Source organism: Embiotoca jacksoni, unplaced genomic scaffold (assembly GCF_022577435.1).
Source record: "Embiotoca jacksoni isolate LCO1_2020_lvr unplaced genomic scaffold, fEmbJac1.0.p SCAF_10, whole genome shotgun sequence".
Classification (NCBI taxonomy): domain Eukaryota; kingdom Metazoa; phylum Chordata; class Actinopteri; family Embiotocidae; genus Embiotoca; species Embiotoca jacksoni.
Genome location: NW_027185230.1, coordinates 18,693,735 through 18,713,628, shown reverse-complemented (window position 1 = coordinate 18,713,628; position 19,894 = coordinate 18,693,735). Strand labels below are relative to the sequence as shown.

The 19,894-nt window shown below is 42.7% G+C and overlaps 1 protein-coding gene across 6 annotated transcripts in view; it reads left to right on the top strand.

The window, feature by feature from the left end:
* rgs3a (regulator of G protein signaling 3a) overlaps positions 1-19,894 on the top strand; it is a 119,616-nt gene that overhangs the window by 33,851 nt on the left and 65,871 nt on the right. For 5 of the 6 annotated variants that reach the window (XM_069171579.1, XM_069171598.1, XM_069171592.1 and 2 more), the window contains 7 exons: positions 8,872-8,953; positions 9,889-9,994; positions 10,398-10,830; positions 12,882-12,921; positions 13,846-14,177; positions 15,629-15,706; positions 19,022-19,133. In XM_069171579.1, the coding sequence (XP_069027680.1) occupies positions 8,872-8,953; positions 9,889-9,994; positions 10,398-10,830; positions 12,882-12,921; positions 13,846-14,177; positions 15,629-15,706; positions 19,022-19,133 (1,183 nt within the window). Of the gene's footprint in view, positions 1-4,820; positions 5,584-8,871; positions 8,954-9,888; positions 9,995-10,397; positions 10,831-12,881; positions 12,922-13,845; positions 14,178-15,628; positions 15,707-19,021; positions 19,134-19,894 lie in introns of those variants that run through there. The other variant, XM_069171585.1, reaches the window with a different exon arrangement.

Here is a 19,894-nt window from a genome sequence, read left to right as displayed (position 1 = left end):
CTGATGCTGTTGTTCCTCTTGCGACCACAGACTTTACATTCAACTTTTAAAGAATACATTTTTTACTTGAAGTATTAATTCTGTGATTAATTTAGAAAAGGCTGGTGTTTTCAGCAGCGCTGTGTGTAATGAAAAGATTTTGAGTCTTCTCTATTCTGCAGGGTTTTTTTTCCACGTGGGACCAAAATATCCAGACAGAATCTCTGAATGTAAAAGATCCAAAAATGTGAACACGAAAACCACATCTGTGTCTCACACTCGACTGAACTAAATAATACTGCAGATTGTTGAAAAATGCATTAAGAGAAACTTTATTTGTTGCGTAATAGACGGGTACATTTTCAAATTTAATACCTGTGAGAACTTTTGTTGTTTCTCTGTGACAACTTTGATTCCAGCTATCATCAAAACGGGATGTAGTTTGTCACAAATGGTCTTTTACTTATATATATATAAAAAAAGAAGAGACTATTATAAGTTGGAGTCCTGGAGTGACTGACAGTCAGACCTATTGAGCAGATCAGTGTGTCACTAAACTGCATCCGTGTTGCCGCGGAAACACTGCAGGATGTCAACGCTGTGGAAAGCAGTGGTCCTACGGAGTTTGTGGAGCTAATAAGCCAGACTGTACAGGATTACACAGAGGAGCTCACTTCACTTTCACCTTTCACACACTCTTCTTCTCTCGAGGAGAATAATGCAGGTGCTACACACACACACACACACACACACACACACACACACACACACACACACAGAAACATGACTTTTCTCACCATGTACTGCTACTAGATTTAACCCTGTCTCGAGCACTCTGTGTATCACAAGCAAAGTGTTTAATTTCATTAGAGTAATTACATTCCTCACATCGCCGGCAGACATAATGATACGACATTCATGACGTGGAGAGTTTGAGCAGCTTTTTATTAAAGTTATGAAAGGCAGCGAGGAGGCCGGTAATCATGTGGAAAAGACCTGGTCCTTCCTTTCCCCTCCCGCCCTCCTCCTCCTCCTCCTCCTCCCTCTTTATCTGCGGGTGAATCAGAGTAACATATGATTGTGTGGTTTGTGTGGTGCAGTCTCAGGAGAGTTGAAGAGGGTGTGAGGGGGGGAGGGGGAGGGGGGAAAGCACATTCAGCAGTTAATTTAGTGGAGAATGGAAAACTTTTAGACTCTTCTCCGCTTCTCTGGATCTATTTTTTGCTGCCTTGTCCTTGCTCCCTTCCAGACCGCTCAGTATTTCCTCCTTTACTGCTGCCGTGTCCTCCTCTTCCTCCTCCTCTTCCTCCTCCTCCTCCTCCTCCTCCACCTCCTCCTCTCTTTACCCTCTGTTCACTCTCTGTCGCACCATAGCCGTCACCCCTACGAGACAAAAAGCTCTGTGGTATCACTGACTGCCCGCTCTTCACTGACTCAAACATTTTTCAGTGTTTGATGACGGCTTTGCACACGAACAGTTTGGGTGATTTACACGGGGCCCATTAGAGGCTTTGGAAACTTCAGATGTTGGTGAAGATAATACTTGATATCCACAAAGGAATGTCCCTCGGAAAACCCACAAGGCTATTTCCAGAATGCTTTCCCACTCACTGACCATACTTCAAAATCTTTCCTCTGCATTTTTGCGTCAATAAGTGTTCTTGTTTATTTCGTTAATCACCACGATGATGCTGCAGTTTTGCTTTTGGTTTAAATGTCTTTCCAATTTATCAAAAAAAAATTTCCCAAAAAACAAGCTGCTTTTTGAAGATAATGTAACTCGGTGTTGGTGGCATTTGGAATTAATAATCACACGAATGTCATTTTGGGATGACAAATAAAAAAAATTTTTTTCTTGCTGTGTGATATTTAAAGAAAGTTTCACTTTCTCTTTTAAAAGAAAAAAAAAACATGAAACTCAAAGAAAATTCTTCTTGAAAGTTTTCTATTTTGAGTGTTACTTTGACTTTATAGGCATTCACAGTAAACAGGTTGACTTTGTCAAACGGTGCTGAAGTAGACGTAAACACAGATGTGCTGGTGAGTGTTTATCTCCAATATGCGAGTGAGAGAGAATCTGACTTCATAACGGCGATCACCCAAAAAAAACAGATGACGTACGTCACAACAAGAGTTCAAGAACAAGGTCATCTCTGTTGTTGTGCCACATCAGCATTTAGCAATTATGTTTACAGGCAAAGGGGGATGAAAAAAATAAACTACAATAAAAAAAAAAAACATCTGCTCATGTTCATCAATATTAACTATAGTCCCCCCCCCACCCCCGCATCACTTTGCCTGTCAGCTAGCATTAGCTCTTTAACCGTTTGTGTGTAAATGTGTCTGACACTACTGTCTGCTGGGAAGGATGGGAAGGAAGGGGTGAGGTGAGCTGAAAACAGGGAGGACACGGAGGTCAGAATTTCTGGCCGGCATCTCAGAATAAACGAAGAATGGTTTGTTTTATTGCCAGAACGTATTCCTCTGTGAGTGTTTTTGGATTTGGTCGCTCTTGACCCTGCTCTGTTCTCCTCAAATGTTTGAGCACCCGATCTTTGCCCTTCCTTATGTCGCCCTGTCTTTACTCTTGTTTTCTCGGAGGATGTATGTCTGACTCGGACTCTGGAGATGGCGCTGGTGTTTTGTCAGTGAGTTTTTCCGCCACATTGGTCCAGAAACGGGCAAAAGTACCAAACTCCAATGCTTTCATGGCACCGACCCATTTACCGTCTACGATCAAAAAAGGCTTTGTTTTTCAGTACCAAATTTGTGATATCTTTGGCCACACACACACACACACGTTTTTGTACTTTGCTACGTTCACACAGGAATAAATCTGATGGGCTTCAGTGAGCCTCAGTATTTAGCTATTATATGATAAAATCACTCCGTTTCAACTCAGGTAAATCTTCCATTAGAACTATTATTTCAACAGATTTTGGCCACATGTCTGTCTGAGTTGCACAAACTGCAGTAACTGGAGGGCTTGTGAGGTGTTTAGGGAACATCGGTAAATTATACCGTTTAATGACAGCTGCCATATGAGGCATCTAGCGATAGCTTGCACTTGAGGTATTTACAGAAAAATCAGTTCATTGTAGCGACAGAAAATAACCTGGTTTACACTCTCCCCCTCTAAACTGCATGGAAAATAAAACATGTGTACAGTAGGGTGTAATGTCATTTTACATATATAGTACAGAAAAAAAGTATAGATCAGGAACCGGTATCAAAGCTGTAGATTCAGACAAAAATAAATAGATGGATTTTCATGAATTTTGTACAGACGTTCATTTTCCTCCGTGAATCTGTGTGCTGAGCTTCGACTCTTTTGAATTTAAAATGCAACTTTGAGCTGCGACCCTGAACTCGGCCTTGTGTGTTCACTGGCGTGGAAGACGCCTCCTCCTTTGATAGCTGTTTATTCAGGTCAGAAAAAAAAAAAAAAGATAGAGAGGGAGAGAGAGATCCCACACTGCTAAAAAAACCAGATTGGCCTCATCTGGCTCCGAGACGAGCTTTTCAAACTCTTCTTTCACTCCTCTCCCTAAGACATGCTTTCTTCTCTCCCTTTCTTCTCTCCTCTCTAATCCGTCCTTCTGCCTATTTAGAGGTGAACAGCGCAGCGTGAAAGAGAGAGAAAATGTTTTTTGTGTGCTTGACGGGTAACCCTCGCCCTTTTGAAAAGGCAAACAGGGAAAAGCTGCCATTACGACCGGCATAAAGAGGGATCTTAAGACAACGGCCTTTTCTGCCACTTTATTAACGTTGTACAGACTAGTGCAGCGCTGCTCCTCGGTCACCCCGCTCTTTCTCTGTCGTTTCTCTGTGCATGTTTCATTCTACGAGCCAGACATCCAAGCCGTTAAAAGGAAAAAAGAGGCAAGCTGGGAATTAATGGGGCCACTCGGGGTTAGACTGGCCACTGTGTTCGTCCTAATTTAACAGACTTTTCTCCTTCTGTGCTATAGAGGTGTTTTGTTATTATTTTGCAGATCACCAGCTCTTTTCCCAGACATACAGACATTGAAAACAAAAAAACAAAGGTACTGTTTGGATAACTGTAAGAGGGGTAGGTGGGGTGGGGGGTTGTTCACAGACCTGTGGGTTTCCGTGCTGTGTGGCTGGAGGTGAGGGGGGAGCAACTCAAAGGAAAAGCAGAGGAAATATGGAAGTTGAAAACATAACAAACAAGCATAATGTCTGGACGGAGATCGGAGAGTGTGAGAGCCACGGTGGAAAGAGTCCGACGTGGTGGGAACTGCTGCATGTGTGAGTGTGACTCCAAAACAATACTGCTGTCTTTTCTTGGGGAAACGTGGTCATCAAAATTCTCCAGAACCAAAAAGTCGTAAGCAATCACAAACATTTCCGTTCACAGTGAACGTGTGATCTGCTGCTGCTACAGCAAAACCCTCCCCGCTACTCCCTTTGTAAATCCTGCCTTTCACACTATTATTCATACATGTCTCACTTGTGCCACCTAGTTTATTCACTACACAGGACGGTATATCTGAGAGGCTGAGGCCTGTAGCACCTCTCACAGCCTCACAGTGTGGACTCAGGAAGCAAACCGGCCTTATCGGGGGCAGACACACAAAGCTGTCCTGGCTGTAGGGTGGCGAGGTATGCGTAAGTGCGTCTGTGTGTGTGTATGTGTGTGTGTGTGTGGAGGAGGTGGGGGGGGGTAGCGGTGGGAGGCACTTCCTCCTATTCTTCTGCTGTTGAAGAGTTCCCATGAGCGCCCCTGCCAGGAGCTACAGTGTGGCCCGAGCAGGCCGAGCCAGCGCCAGTCTCGCCTCCATGACGCCGCCTCACACTCGTACAGCTGATCTCAGGCGCTGCTGCAACTTCTGCTGTTCAGGCCACGGAGCAGGGAGCTGGACGGTGTGTGACAGGGCAGGACGGATGCAAGAAAGGAGGACAGAAGGACAGAAGAAAGGAAGATTTAACTGAAGACAAGGCAGAAAGACGTACGGCTGCAGACTGAACTTGCTCACAGGATTGTACATTGATGACTGGAGTCTTTACTCACAAACTGTGAAAGGAAAGAAAGTGCAGTTGGAGGTCAGCGGCAGCGTGATACCAATTTTGCAGAAAGGACAAGAAAATTGAATCTTGAATCATTTGGGGGGGAGTTGATGCAGACTGGGGCCAGTTTGGCTGAAAGGAAATCTCCAAAGACCGCTTTTGTTACCCTCGACAGATTCCTGTTTGTTTTCCAGCAAGGTAAAAAACTTGCTGGAAATATTATTATCAAGAGCCACATCAACCGGACTCTAACCTGCACGCTGCCAGACGAACGGCACCACGGATTCTCTGTGGGCAGCTGTCGGCGTAGAGATGATCCACAACACCCTGAAGTCCACCCAGTCGCCGGAGCGCAGCCCCAGAAGGACGCACTCGGCCGCACAGAGGAAGCTGTGGCGATACTCGGGGTGCAGAGCGGCCGTCCAGGTGGACAGCCAGCGGCGTAGTGTGTGTGTGTTGGCTGCGGACTTGAACACTGGAGAGGGGGGAGGAAGAGGAGGAGGAGGAGGAGGAGGTGTGATGCACACCATCCACGGGCTGTGCCACCTCTGCATCGGATGTAGGCTGCCTCAGGTGTGTGTGTTAAAAAGAGAGGGGAGAGGGGAAGGGGAAGAGAGAGGGGGGGGGGGGGGTAAAGTGCATTAACTTTACAGTATGTGTGGGAATCACCAGAAGGCCCCACAGGACGATGTTATTCCAGTTTTAGACGTTTTGCGACAACATATATTGTGATTGATTCACAATTTTTTCACATCCAAATTATGTCCCCAAAGGAAAACTTCGTTTTCAGTCACTTTTAGCGGATTATCAATCAGGCAGACAACTTTATTTAATTATTCATAATCTAAAATTTCAATACTAATTGCAGTTAACAACGATACAATATTGGCATACAAAATACAGCAATACTGTGCTGGATGGATGTCTTCCTCTCACTGTGTGAGAGACAATGAATGAAAAGTTGAACCGTTGCAACCTCTGATTGGTGCTTTTATTTATTTGCAAAACAAACGAAGTACCATAATGTAAACAACTTAAACAGCATAATTAGCGTACAAACGGTGTCACACAAAGACAGGATACGAGCAGCTGAAGTGCTGTTGTCTCTGTTTGCACACTGCTGGATGCTGGTGTCGGCCTGCAGGAGAAAATGCACTTTCGCCTGCGCGTCGAACAGAAAGAACAGCTGTCCGCGAGCGAATGCAGGAGACGTTAAAGGATGTGTGTTACTTCAGAGCGAGCTGACAAATATTTGCAGCGACATGAACTTTTTCTCACTTTGGGCCACTTTGTGCACATAAAAGGATAAGAAAAGATTAGACTATAAAAGACCAGAGAGAATACAGGGTGGAAAATACAGAAGAGACGACTGCAGTCACAGCTTGAGAATGTTTGTAGTTTCTGAGCTGACAAAAATACAGCTTGACATTTGAGTCAGATCTGTGTGTGTGTGTGTGTGTGTGTGTGTGTGTGTGTGTGTGTGTGTGTGTGTGTGTGTGTCTGTCCTCGTCCCTGAACCCACTGACCCAGATTACACCGTCTGAGCACATATGGATATGACGTGTGTGGTTGCTGGATCCTGTTTGTCAGCAGTTGCTGTTTCCACCTCTGCACCGATGGAAAGGAAGGCAAGACGTTCTCATCAGCTGGTGATTGGCAGGATTTCTGCAAGATGTCTGCCCTGAGGTGTCGAGAGGATGAACACATGGGTCAAAGGGTTCTCTCTCTTCAGTTGGATCTAAATTTATTACAGCAATGTTAAAAAAAAAAAATCTTCGTTCTTTCTGCGATTGAATTATTCATTCATCAATAAGGCCCAGCTCATACAATTTAAATATTTAATGCAAGCTGGCAAGTTTTCCCATCCGTTTATCTCCATTCATTTCCCCCCTAATATTTATTGTGATTGATGGACTGAAAAAAAAAAAAGAAATCCCTTACAGTGCATTTATTCTGATCCTCTTGGATTCCTCCCAGGGTATTTTCCTCTTTTCTGTTACAGTTTGAAAATAATCCCTCTGCTTTTATTTAGTAGTCGGACTGCTTTCACCAACCAGACCAGAGTCAAAGTGCTTGGACTGCGCTATGCTGACAAATTTAATTAGCGCTGTAAAGGCTCTGGACTTTGGATAAATCTGTCCAAATTAGTCAGCTGGACTTCAAAAGTACGCGATGTCTGATAAAACCAGGCAGAGATGAGGCGTGATGGAGAGAGTTGCGCCTCGCAGTCATTGCTTCTCCCTGATTTATGTCTCGTTTTAAATTTCAAGCTGCTCTTTCCAAATGTTTTATGACTGTTTGATGTTTGTCTTCCTTAATTCCAGCGAAATCTTTTCTTTCATGCCATCTGCTGTTCTATTTGTCTTTGTCATGTGCTCCGTCTCGGCCACTTTTTGGAGCCCCGCTGCCCTCTTTCAACATTATTTAATCAGTTTGATCTCCGCTGTTTGATCATCTCTTCTTCTCTGTTGTTGTTTTTTTTGGGGGGGTTTCTATATATCTTCGGTCTCTGTCGTCACCTTGTTTTTTTGTTTGTTTTTTTGCCAGGTTTGTCACTCAGACTGACTTTTACTGTCATCACTTTATCGGTCTTCATTCAGAAATCTCCACGAACACAGAGATCTGCGGCAATTTAAGAATATATAACAACGTCTGTGCTTTCTTGGCACGGTCAGGAATGAAGATGAGTGCGTGTGCGTGTGCGTGTACATATGCGTGTGCCCTAACATGCTGCATGCATATCTTTTCTAATTATGCAGTGTGCCTTTGGTGACTTTGGCCACTGCTAAAAGATATAAAGAAAACAACAACTTTTTGCCACATCAATGATGCAACACATGCGTTTGTATGGCAACAAAGTCAGCTGTCTTTCTCCGCAGCGTGATTGTTATTTTCATGGCGCTGTCAGTTTGGAGGTACACAGAAATAGAGACGGATTGAAGGGACCGAGGCTTTACAGGAATACGGTTGAGGAGTGGTCGCCTGCGACGGTGTGTCACGGGGCGCATAAAACCAGCGGACTCTAAGAAACCGCGACATTTTAGGGTCATCTCGAGCTCCAGGCCCCCGAATAAATACCGTCTTTCTTCAAGTTGCTGCATCTTGCTCGTGGGTGGACTTTGTAATTCAGATACAGTATGTGTAGTTTTGATCTGCTGCAGGAATAAAGAGTGACAGAGAGAGAGAGGGGGGGGGGGGGTGAGGGGGAGTAGTGGAGGGATATCTGTGTGTGTTTTGGACTCCTGGTCGGTAGCAGATGAGATGGAAAGTGAGATGTTTTGGATGAAACTTTGTTGACTTTGGCTCCGACCTTCGGGTGCAGGTACTGAGTGTTTGACAGAAAGAGAAAGAGAGACGATGGGAAAGAACCATCAGCATTGTGTCACATCGTTTACTGTTTTTTTTGTGGCAGTTGGTGATGAAATATTTATTATTAACATGGATGGACATACTAACTGTACCCTAAGTATACCTAGATATGAATTAATAGGCTGTCTGCTTTTGGTAGATTGGGTTTATTCCATTATTCCCCAACTGCTGGACAAGGAATGTCTCTCCTCTTATCGCTGGAGTTGTTTTTCCCACTAACTCAGCTAATTGGGTTCACTGGGAAACTGCTGTCAAAACACTTTTAATAGGAAGTAGAAGCAGAATACAAATCTACTTAATAGTCCTGCAGGAAGGAAGTTCATTATTTTACCAGCATGCTGCATTTGGTTCCTCAGGTAGCGAGAGGCAGAGAGAGAGAGAGAGAGAGCTCCTATCTTTGGATCACCAACTGACTTTGTGTGTGTGTGTGTGTGTGTGTGTGTGTGTGTGTGTGTGTGTGTGTGTGTGTGTGTGTGTGTGTGTGTTGTGCAGGTGACCATCCTTCGAGGAAAGGATGGATACGGATTCACCATCTGCTCGGATTCCCCGGTGAGGGTGCAGGCTGTCGATCCAGGCAAGTTGTGCACGCACGAGTCACGAAACTGGACTGTTGTTAGAAGAAATGTGCTTTCAAATGTGACGTTTTCACTACTCAGAAACGTACAATAATACAAAACTGAACTTTCTTTGAACTTGCATTTCTTTTTTCAAACATAAATCACAGTACTTTTCCGAAGCAGATATAATTGGATTTATGTCTGACGTATCCATTCACAGGACTGCCAACTGTAGATTTCTGGCTTTAATAATACTCAATACATCAACACTATTCATTGTATATGAAGTCAAACCAGGTGCTTTCTTAAATCAGAACATATTTTATACTCTCCTTTGATCCAATTTAAAGTCACTATGTAAATAACATGATAATGGCTGCTTTGGTTTTACGTTGATTTATCTGCGTTTGTTATCTCGAGGGCACAGTTGAGATAAACAGGAAATGTGGGCACAGAGAGCAGGGGAACCACATGCAGCCAAGCTGTGGATAACAGGGAACCACACCGGGCTCTCAGGCATCTTAGCCCGCGTGGTTTGAGCGCCGACCGCTCCGTGGGTCGCCCTCCAGCTCCGCATCTCATCAATATGTCTTGCATTAAAAGTTTCATGTGACCTGTGGGTGATTTACTTTGTTGTTCCACCGGTTGTAGCTTTGTGAATTAGCATCAGCCTTGGCTCTGTCAGCAGGGTGTTGCAGTTAACAGGGAGCCCGCCTGTCAAATGAAGAACTTGGAGTCGAGCCCCCGTGAGCTGATAACGTAGTCACTATCCGTATGGAAAAGATAAAAGGGATTCAAAACATCATTTTGGCCTCAGAAAAACAACCATGGTTATTGTTTCTGCCCCTCCCAGACCAAAGCAACATGTGTAATACAAAAAAGAATTTGCAGCCCTGAATAACACAAATGATGAGTGATGATGTGAGCTTGTTCTGTGTCTTCACTGTGGCAGGAGGTCCAGCGGATCAGGCCGGCCTGCAGCAGCTCGACACGCTCCTGCAGCTCAACGGTCAGCCGGTGGAGCAGTGGAAATGTGCAGATTTAGCCCACGCCATCCGGTGAGGATTCAAAAACACCCGAACGCGTTTCATCGGCCGATCTGAGCCTTTCTGATACTGTAGAGCCGCCTGAACAACACTGGATGACACATCTGAGATTCACACAAGGAAATAACATGGAAATTGCTGTAATTTGCAATTAAATGTTGTGATGTCAGCGTTTTATTAAAAGTCAAGAATCAAGATGTCTCATAGACTTTTATAGTAAAATTATGCTTTTATTATGCAGTTAATTTCAATAACAGATTAGATTCACATATTTCTTTCAGTGTTTGAGTTACAGACGTTGTTTAATAGTTGACATGTTGTTTCATGGTTGCTATGCAGCTAAACGTTTTGCTTCTATTTGACTTTTTCAGATTTCAATATCAAGATTAACCATCAATTCTCTGTCTTGTTGTAGAAACAGCGCCAATGAAATCATAGTGGTGGTGTGGCGCACCGGTCCTTCAGCTAAGCCTAGTTTTGAGGGCCTCATCCACCGGCCCTCCTACAAACCCTCCACCTCCAACTACGATGCCCCGTCGCCGCCGACCCGCAGGCGCGCACCAGACGTGGGCACGAGTAAGACCCCCCCGGCCGTGCCGCCTCTCCCGGCCCACCACCGTGCCACCGCTGCCCGCAGGCTGCTGGTCAACGGCTCCGAAGCCGGAAACAGCAGCGGCCTGGGCATGGGGACCCTGGGGTGGGGGGCGCAGGGGGGGTCGGCCGAGGAGCTGGACGGGAAACCGCGACACCTCCACCACCCGCACACGGCCACGCTGAAGGGAACCAGGGTGAAGGCATCCAACGGGGACAACTACATCATCCTGGCGCCCATCAACCCCGGAAGCCAGGTACCGCAGACTGGTGGTGGGCTGCATCTTCATCATCTTCTCCGCCCTCCTCATCCTCACTACGGTCACATGGTGGCTCATCCTAGATATGTCTCCTTACCTTACCTCCCCGGCGCTGATAGATAGATGGACTGTATGTGCAGTATGTCTGGGCCCTTTGGGTTCCTGCTGTCTCTGTGACTTGTGCTTCGTGACATGTTTTCAACACACCACATACTGTGCATATAGTTCAGAGCCATGTAGATATGAAGGAACAGATAATAACATATAAAATATAGCTATTAATAATACGTTATATGCCTGTAATATGTGAAGCTTTGGCAGTATTTGTTTCATCACTTTTTACCAGACGCAGTTCATATTAAGAAAACAATGCTTATGTACCTGACATAACTTATCTTACAGATATCCTATACGTACATTATCTGTGTGCCGTGAATATCAGAACTTTAAAACCAAATAGACATTTAAGAAAGAGAAAGAATTCAACAAAATTATTTCTTTAATGCATAACTTTATGAAACTTCACATATTCCAAGACTGGTCCATTGCATAATATGCAGTTTCAGTATAACACGCATGTACATGCACGATATGACATGCATGTGACATTTTATACAGCCATGTCCTTATATTTGCATTCAGTGATTTTGTATAGGAGGTGAAAGGTTTCATTATAAAAACAAAATAAAGCATTAAATGAAAAAGGCTGATCTGAATTCCTTAGCTAACACTTCTTTAACAATACAATACTAACCTATTAACCCCCCACCAGTTAACAAACATGTAGGATGTGTGTGAGACTTGATCGCAATCTAGTTTAATCCTACAGCATCTTTATAGTTTGGTTCATACATATAAACCACTGAATCCTTTTAATGTCTCATGTAGAGTTTATAGTTACGTTTTCTTTCTTTCTTCTGTTTGTCTGTGTGTGATGTTGCTCGTAGGTCTGTCTGTGACTCGAGGCTGTGTGTGTGTGTGTGTGTGTGTGTGTGTGTGTGTGTGTGTGTGTGTGTGTGTGTGTGTGTGTGTCTGTCTGTGTGTGCCTCACGCAGTGTCCATCTTCATCTGTGTGCTTTTGAAAGTTCAGGTTCAGCTGAGGGACACATCATGAGATCAGATTGATTTTAGAAGGAGTGAACAGAAACTGATTCTGAGAAATGACGGTGTGATTGGAAGGAAGAGGGTTCAAGCTTCAGGAAAAAGACGTCAACATAGCGAATAAACCTTCCCCTTCAAAATAGCTACAACTTCGAGGCAGCAATTTGGATGAGATTTTGTTTTGGCCAGGCTAAATATACTGAAAGCCCTGTGGAAATGGGTCATGTTGGTGGATATCACACAGACGCAATACTTTAGTTCACAAACAAAGAGCTTTAAAATATTTATCCTAATAAACTGGCGGAAAAGTGAACTACTGTTGTGTTCTTTGAATACATCTTTGTGACATTCTTCGTCTGAGTCCACCTGCGGTGTCAATCTGAACCACGTGACATGGTGGCAGCTTTCTATCTTTACTCCCTCGGTAGACTGTAATATGTTGTGACAAGTAGGAAGCCTCGCCGCCTCGCTGAGTCCACTGTAATTCAAAATGGGTTCAGATGAGCCCTCGAAACCAAAACTGAATGTCATGCAAGGAATCGCAGATGATTGTGTAAATGTTGGCCAGTAAAAAAAAAAAAAGAAAAAAGATTAAAACTTACGGCATAGCAACACAGGAAAGAAAAGTCTCAGACACAAATATAACACACAAAAAAAAATACAAAACCTTCTGATTGAATAGGATACACAATGTTCCTTTAAATGGAAATTTGTCTTCATGATAATAAATAAATATGCCTTGTTGCAACCCATTTATATCCACACATCTTAATCATTACATCTTCAGCGTCGTCATAGAAAGATAAGATCAGAATTGTATTTTTTATATTTTGTGATAAAACAATGGCATCTGGTTTGTCATTGTTTAAAATGTCTTTTGGCAGTTTTCATTCTGCTGAAACGAGCCCGCTTGGTGTTTCTGTAACTCTGTATCATTCTGCTTTCAGATCTTGAGGCCTGTTTACCAAGAAAACCAGGGGACATTAGGTGAGACGTTTACAGTGTTCAGATATACAGTGTTTTATTGAAGGCTTCAGCGAACTGTTTCTGGCTCAAAGCCTTTGATTGAGTTGGCTTTGGGTCTTTATTATTTTGGATGTAGCCCAATGTTAATTCTATTTTGGACTTGAGGTTATTGTTCATTTAATAAATGTTATTAAATTAATTTAACATTTGGCACTCAATCAGAGCCTCAAATTAAACTGACCTTAGAAATACAATGGATGCGACACTTTTGATGCTCTCTCTTTTTATTTTTTTATTTCAATGTATTTTGTCCTGGCAGCTGTATTTTGTTACCTTTTGGTTGTAATCTGTAATATAAACATGAACGTCGTCTCCAGGTCTGAAAAGTGAAGAAACTGCACAGGTCCCTTAAAGTGCAATTCCACTGAGGGCCACTAGGTGATGGCTCCAGTAGACTCCCGTTCAAAAAGGTTCAGCTTCTCTCCTGAATCACAAAGTCAAATACTTTTATGATGGTGTCCTTTGCTAAATTCACTCCTTCTGATCAATGTTTTGGTCATCCTTTTGAGAATAAATTTGTAATTAATTACATATTAGGCCTTGAAGAGACTCCAGGCTTTAAAACGGCCTTTCACAAATCAACGGGTAATGTCACAGTGGGCTGCCACATGGATAGAAACCGTCGAGCTGTTTCCCCGTTGTGCTCTGTTTATGTTAAGATAAGCTAACACTTTTATTTTGCTTCATCTTCATATTTATGATACAGAAATGATATCAGTCTTCTCATCTAATGCTGCACAAGAAAGTGAATGAGTGTCCTACCCTCAAATGATTTGAGATCTCTCTGAGCTAAATAACAGTAATAACTCCACCCCATGATAAATAGCTGCAGAAATGATTTGCCGTCTGTGTCTTTACCTTCACCTTCTTCTTTTTGTTTCACAGCTTCCAGGTTATACCCCACACGGCAGGCCTCTGGTCCACAGCCCCAGAGTGGAGGTGGGGGTGCTTTTTGTGGAGGTGGTGGTGGAGGTGGTGGTGGTGGTGGTGGAGGTTTCTCCAGCCGCAGCGGCTTCTTACGTCGATCTAACAACTCCAAGATATCAAAGGCGTCGTCCACCTCCTCTAACGCCGCCGCACCAAACTACCAACAGCAGCAGAACGCCAATTTTGCCAACTACCAGAACTGCACCATCGTCCGCTCACACACTCCACATGGTAACTATGGATACGTCAAAGTGGCGCCGAAGATCCTCATCTTCCCCATCTTTGTTCAGGTAGGCCGCTTTGTGTGTGTTTCAAGGTTGTGATGGCAAATTATGGCGCATCTCCATAAGTGTGAATTGTTTGTGATTTGGTAAACTGCCTTTAATTGATGTTCTTAGCCTTCAAAATGCACATCAAAAGGTTTCACACCTTAGTTTTTATACTGTTAATTAGTGAGTGCAGTACTGGGAAATATTTTTTTTTTTACCTTCGGACACAGTCGGGCTGCCGATTGCTTGATATTTAATACAGGATGCAAATAAGTGTATCCCTTAAAAAGTCTCCTGTTATCATTATTATCAGTTTGAAGTAAAAGTACAGACCAGATGACATGCGATTGTTCCCATCCGGACTTGTAGTAGTTATGTCAGGTCACCATGATATTCTGAAAACTGGTCTTCACAAGTCAAACAGGGAAGTCCATATAAATGGTTGATGTGTTTTTCCCCCTCATTCATTTGGCTCAAACTGAAAACAGACATTTGAGGTTTGCAGTTAGGACATATTTTCACATCCCTGTCTGTCTGAATTTCTAATATTTTGCAAGTCATGAGAGTTTCAAAAGCAACATATTTCAGATATGCGCATGTGCCAATGGTATTTGTTGAGAGAGTGTAACAATGTGAGCAACCAGGATGGTTATTTCCCTGCTTGCATGTGTGAGACACAGTGAAAAGAAATGAGCTGTATGAGTGAAATTGAAGGGCTCGTTTAGGATTTTTATTTTTGTTCTGTGTGACCGGTTTAGGAAGCCGAGGCCAGTTATGTTTAGTCATGAACCATTGCCAGATAAAGGCTCAATTCTGCATATGTACATACAGGACAGTAAAAATGAATTGTCTCGAGGCAAATGTGTTAAAAAAAAACCCAATGAAGACCTTGGTGTGATAAAACTGTTGTTGTGGCTACAGCAACATATCTGGGCTTCTTATATTCAGCACACACACTCACATAGGTTCATATGCTATGCAAATGTTACTTATGTTCACACTTTGAGTCGGCCCTCACACCCTTGACTCGAGAGGAAGTCCCCTCCTCCTACGTTGGCGTGCTACTTCATTTTAAGTGTCGGTGTCTCAACCACACACACACACACACACACACACACACACACACACACACACACACACACACACACACACACATACACATAAACTGCCTCTCAGTCGCAGCTCACTCTCCGTCTTCATAGAGCCACTTTCAGTCGTGTTTCCTAGAAGAAAAAGACGTGCTATTTGCCGTTAGGCAGATCGAATGGATTTGGGGGCCAGAATGGATTTGGTACAGCAACTTTTAACTCGTCAATTACAAACGTGACATTGTGTTTTTGTATTTTTCTGATGAGGTTTCATAAAGAATGCACAATGTACTCACTGCTGTTGATAAATAACTTTAAAAATACTGGTTGTGAATAAATGAGCCTGAAATCTTTGTAATCCGTGCCCTTGGTGTATCTCTGCAGCCTCTTGACCTGTGCAGCCGAGCACTCATCATATCTGAGGAGATGATCCTACATGAAAGCAAGCACCACTCCCTCAAGGTAAGTGGCATTAGTAGTTGTTCATATGAGTCTATATCTTTGTCTATTATTTCCAAACTATATTAAAAATGCCTGTGTGTACAGTATGTGTGCATCGTGTAGCTCCGACTTCAGTTTACTTTTCCACAAAGGAATCTTGATGTGGAAACATCTTATATAATATATATAATAAAACTCCGGCCGCAAGGCCGCAAATGTGGTGCAGGACTGAATCCTGTTGACACAAAGGAAAACGTCTTTATTATAAGCTTTATAATGTGATGGATAGAATACGATTGATGCTCTCTCCTCTCCTCTCCTCTCCTCTCCTCTCCTCTCCTCTCCTCTCCTCTCCTCTCCTCTCCTCTCCTGAAGAGGCTACAGAGGCGACGGGCCTCTCCTCAGATTTCAAGAGACAAAAAGAGTTGTGGCAAATATTTTGTTGGATTGTCACAACCACTTATGTGGTTTGTTTATTTAGCCAAACGAGAAGTGACGGTCCGACGCCCCCACACGCATCTGAAGTCAAAATGTGTGTTTTAGTTCTGCATGTATATAAAAAGAGAGAACAAGTGCAAAGCAGCATCCCCGAGAGGAGAGGGGGGGGGGACGTCTGAACATCTCTTATGAATTTGTAACTACTCTGAACTACTGGGTTCACATGAGTCAAGGAAGATAAATAATGGATGAGGAAGGAGAGCGCCGAAGATCTGACGGACAGAGAAATTCTGTTTTATGTGTCAAAAGAAACTTAAGCTCCTTCGATATATATTAATGATCATTTCGCAGGATGTTAAGCTCACTGACAAGAATATTCGGCATTATACGGTGTCTTAGAAAAGTGTTTTTTTCGATCATAAAAAGTATTAAATATGTAAAACTTTTGTACCACAAGTAAAAGTGCTTATTCTAAATATTGGCTTTCATTCTGAGTACAAGTATTTAAATATTGTAGGTGAAATAGTCATTAAGGAAACACGTGTTTTATGCTGTCGTTGGTTCTGACATAAGGACTGTGAAACAGAATTAAGATTTGCATTATGTTCATAATCACGTAGATACATGTGAAGGAGAACTTGTGACACAAGTAGAGTTTCAATGTTCCAGCAGAAGTATTAATTACAATCAAAGGACAACAACAATAAATAACAGCTTGTGATGTGTATGAGGGAATACTGTCTGACATGTCATTGTTCTTTTAGAAGAAGCGTGTTGAGGGTGATCGTTTGTTCGGGGACTCGACTGTCTTATGTGCAGAAGAGTGAAGATGCATTGAATTGACTTTTGTCCACAGTTCTTGAAGATGCTTTTGTCAGATCGTCTTTGTGTTGCAGTGCAGTGAAGTTCAGCAACTGCTGGCGTGGAAATGTGATTGTGAACTCTCAGCGGGGTCAGTCATAAAACAAATATTTAGCAGCCAGTGTTTGTCAGGAGGGAGGCTGTTTTTAATGACCTCTCCGTGTTGTTGCAGCTTTTACTCTTCACTCTCCACAGTTGTGTTCAGATCATCAGGTCGGCGAACTCACAAACACGCAGCGCTTTTATTGTAATGTCCGAATAGAAACGGGAAGCAGGACGTTGGATTTAGTCTAAAGTCAAATTGGCATTTAGTGGATTAAATAACTATTATTGATATTAACATACCAAGTTCATTATGTTTTTTATAGTTATCAAAAAATATTTTTAAAAACTCATTAAATCAGTGTCATTATTTAAAGCGATCCCAGAAAGCCAGTGTAACATCTGTTTGGGACAGAATGCTGTAATTACACTCAAATTACATGTTTTAATCTTATCAGTTATAAAACAGGAGTAAAGTGACATGAATAAAGTGCGTTAATTTGACCTCGATGACTTAAAGATTACCTCAACAATATGTGACATTTATGAATGTTTCATTTATTTATTGAATAACAAGCTCAGTATTCATTTTAGGATGGACACAAAGTTGTTGTTCAAATACATACAAAGAAAGAATCAAAGCAGTAAGTGTGAGTGTGTGTGTGTGTGTGTGTGTGTGTGTGTGTGTGTGAACTTTTGTGCACATTTGAACAGCACATTATGTGTGAATGTGTGTATTACGCAGTATGTGTTATATATTATAAATATGTATATTTCTCTGTATGACCGCTGTTTCCATCTTACATACTTTGTCCTTTACACTTTACTCCTTCATTCTCATCCACCCACTCAAACTACACACATGCATGCTTGAATGCATACACACACACACACACACACACACACACACACACACACACACCTACACACACGCTCTACCCGCATGCTGGCTACATCAGAAATACCCTCTCTGCTATCTCATCCTTCAGAGGAAGCCACCAAAGCAAAAGCATTGTCTTGAAACACTGCCCATCTCCATGAATTACACTGCGTGTGTGTTATGTTGCATGAAAAGCAGCGGTTATGCATAAATTTAGGCCTTTAGGTTCTTTTCTTTTTTTATCCTCTACTAATTGTGTCCTTATTTCTTCATGCTTTGTTCCTGTCGTCATTCGTTCTCATTCGAATGCTTCTCTGGCATGACTTTCTTCTCCTCACCAATGCAAAAGCTGAAAGCCGGTCGAGGGCAGTTGGGGCATGTTGCGAAACTCAAAGTCAGTCAGTGAAATCTGCAAAGAAGCAACCTGAAGTTTGTGTGTGTGTGAAGTGTTCTGGGGGGGTGTAAATATAATTTTCAGGCTATGGTATTGCTTTGCTTTTGCCTGATTTTAATAACAGATCTTTTAATAGTTTTTCTTACATTGATAAAATATCAGTTCAGTAAAACTGAGGCTGCAAAAGCAGACAGATTTGACATTATGTTGAATTTAGTATTTTGTAATGTAAAAGTATTGCTCATCCTTCTGTATGCTGGAGATAATTGAAAGCAGCTTTGACCCGAGGAGTTTTAGTAACATGGACTGCACAGATATTCTGATTCACATTCATACTGTTGCAGTCACACGTATGACTGTGTTGTTTATCTGCAGGCCAGAGTGCAGACGTTCCTGTGAAATATGACGTAGTTAGAAGGGAATTTTAAATAACTCATAATAGTATGAATGCGAAGTATGATGAGTTTCTAGTTTCAATAAACTATTTAAATAATTGTACTGTATATCAGAAAGGTTTTTAAGTGCACATGTTCTCTTTTACTGGCAGATAGAAGACACGTTTAGGAATAATTTAACACGCAGGGTCAATAATCAACAAGCTGCAGAGCGAGATGTAGTGAGATGCTGCTGCATGGCCCTCCACCTCACCACCTCCCGGCCGTCATCCTCTTCTTTCCTGTTCTGCTATTATTAACCTTCCTCCTCCCTCTGTCCCTTTCAGGTTACGGTTTTTGTCTACAGCGACTTGATGCTGGTGACGAGAGAAAGTGAGCCGGGCAGGTGTAACGTCCTCCAGAGCCCCCTGTACCTCCGACAGCTGCGACTCCAGGATGGTACGTACCGTCGTCGCCTCTACGGCGTGTCTGTCACTCAGCACAACACAGAAATTCAAACGTAAAAGTAAAGTAATCGTCATTAAAATCCATTAAAACAGCCAAAATGACAATTTGTAAACACATCTCAAAACAATCTTATCTGCGTGGTGCCACGTCAAACCACGTCTGACCTTCTACATTTCAACACAGAATAAAAAAGGAAACGTTGCACAAACAAACCACACGACCAGAAATAAACACACAGAGCTCTGATGGCGGCGATGTTTTCGGTTGAGCTTAACCAGAGGATATTTAGGGAAAGACTGCCCAATTTCCTGTTGCTTTGTCCTTTTATTTCACCTTGGTGTAAACAACCATCTCCTCTGGCGATATGGGGAGAATAGCTTGGCCACACACAGCCCGGGCAAATCAAATAAATATGGCTAACTGGAAATATCTGTGTTTAGAGAGGTGGGCGGAGCCAGAGGATACACTTACATACTCAAAACTGAGACTTGAACCGTGCGTTGGTTAGAAACTGTAACAGGTGACTCTCTTCCAGCTGACTGATATAAACAAAACTTAAGATTCATATTGTCCAAACTGCATGAATCCGGTGAATTCTGGTTGCTGTCGGGACGAGACGGTTGGTTCTGTCCCAAAGTGTGATGGCTTCAGAAGAAGAGACGGCTTTCAGCTCTGAAATCACTGACTGGAAAATGGACCTTCCCACGAATATCATTCTCCTCTATGTAAACCAAAGAAACTGCACATTTCCC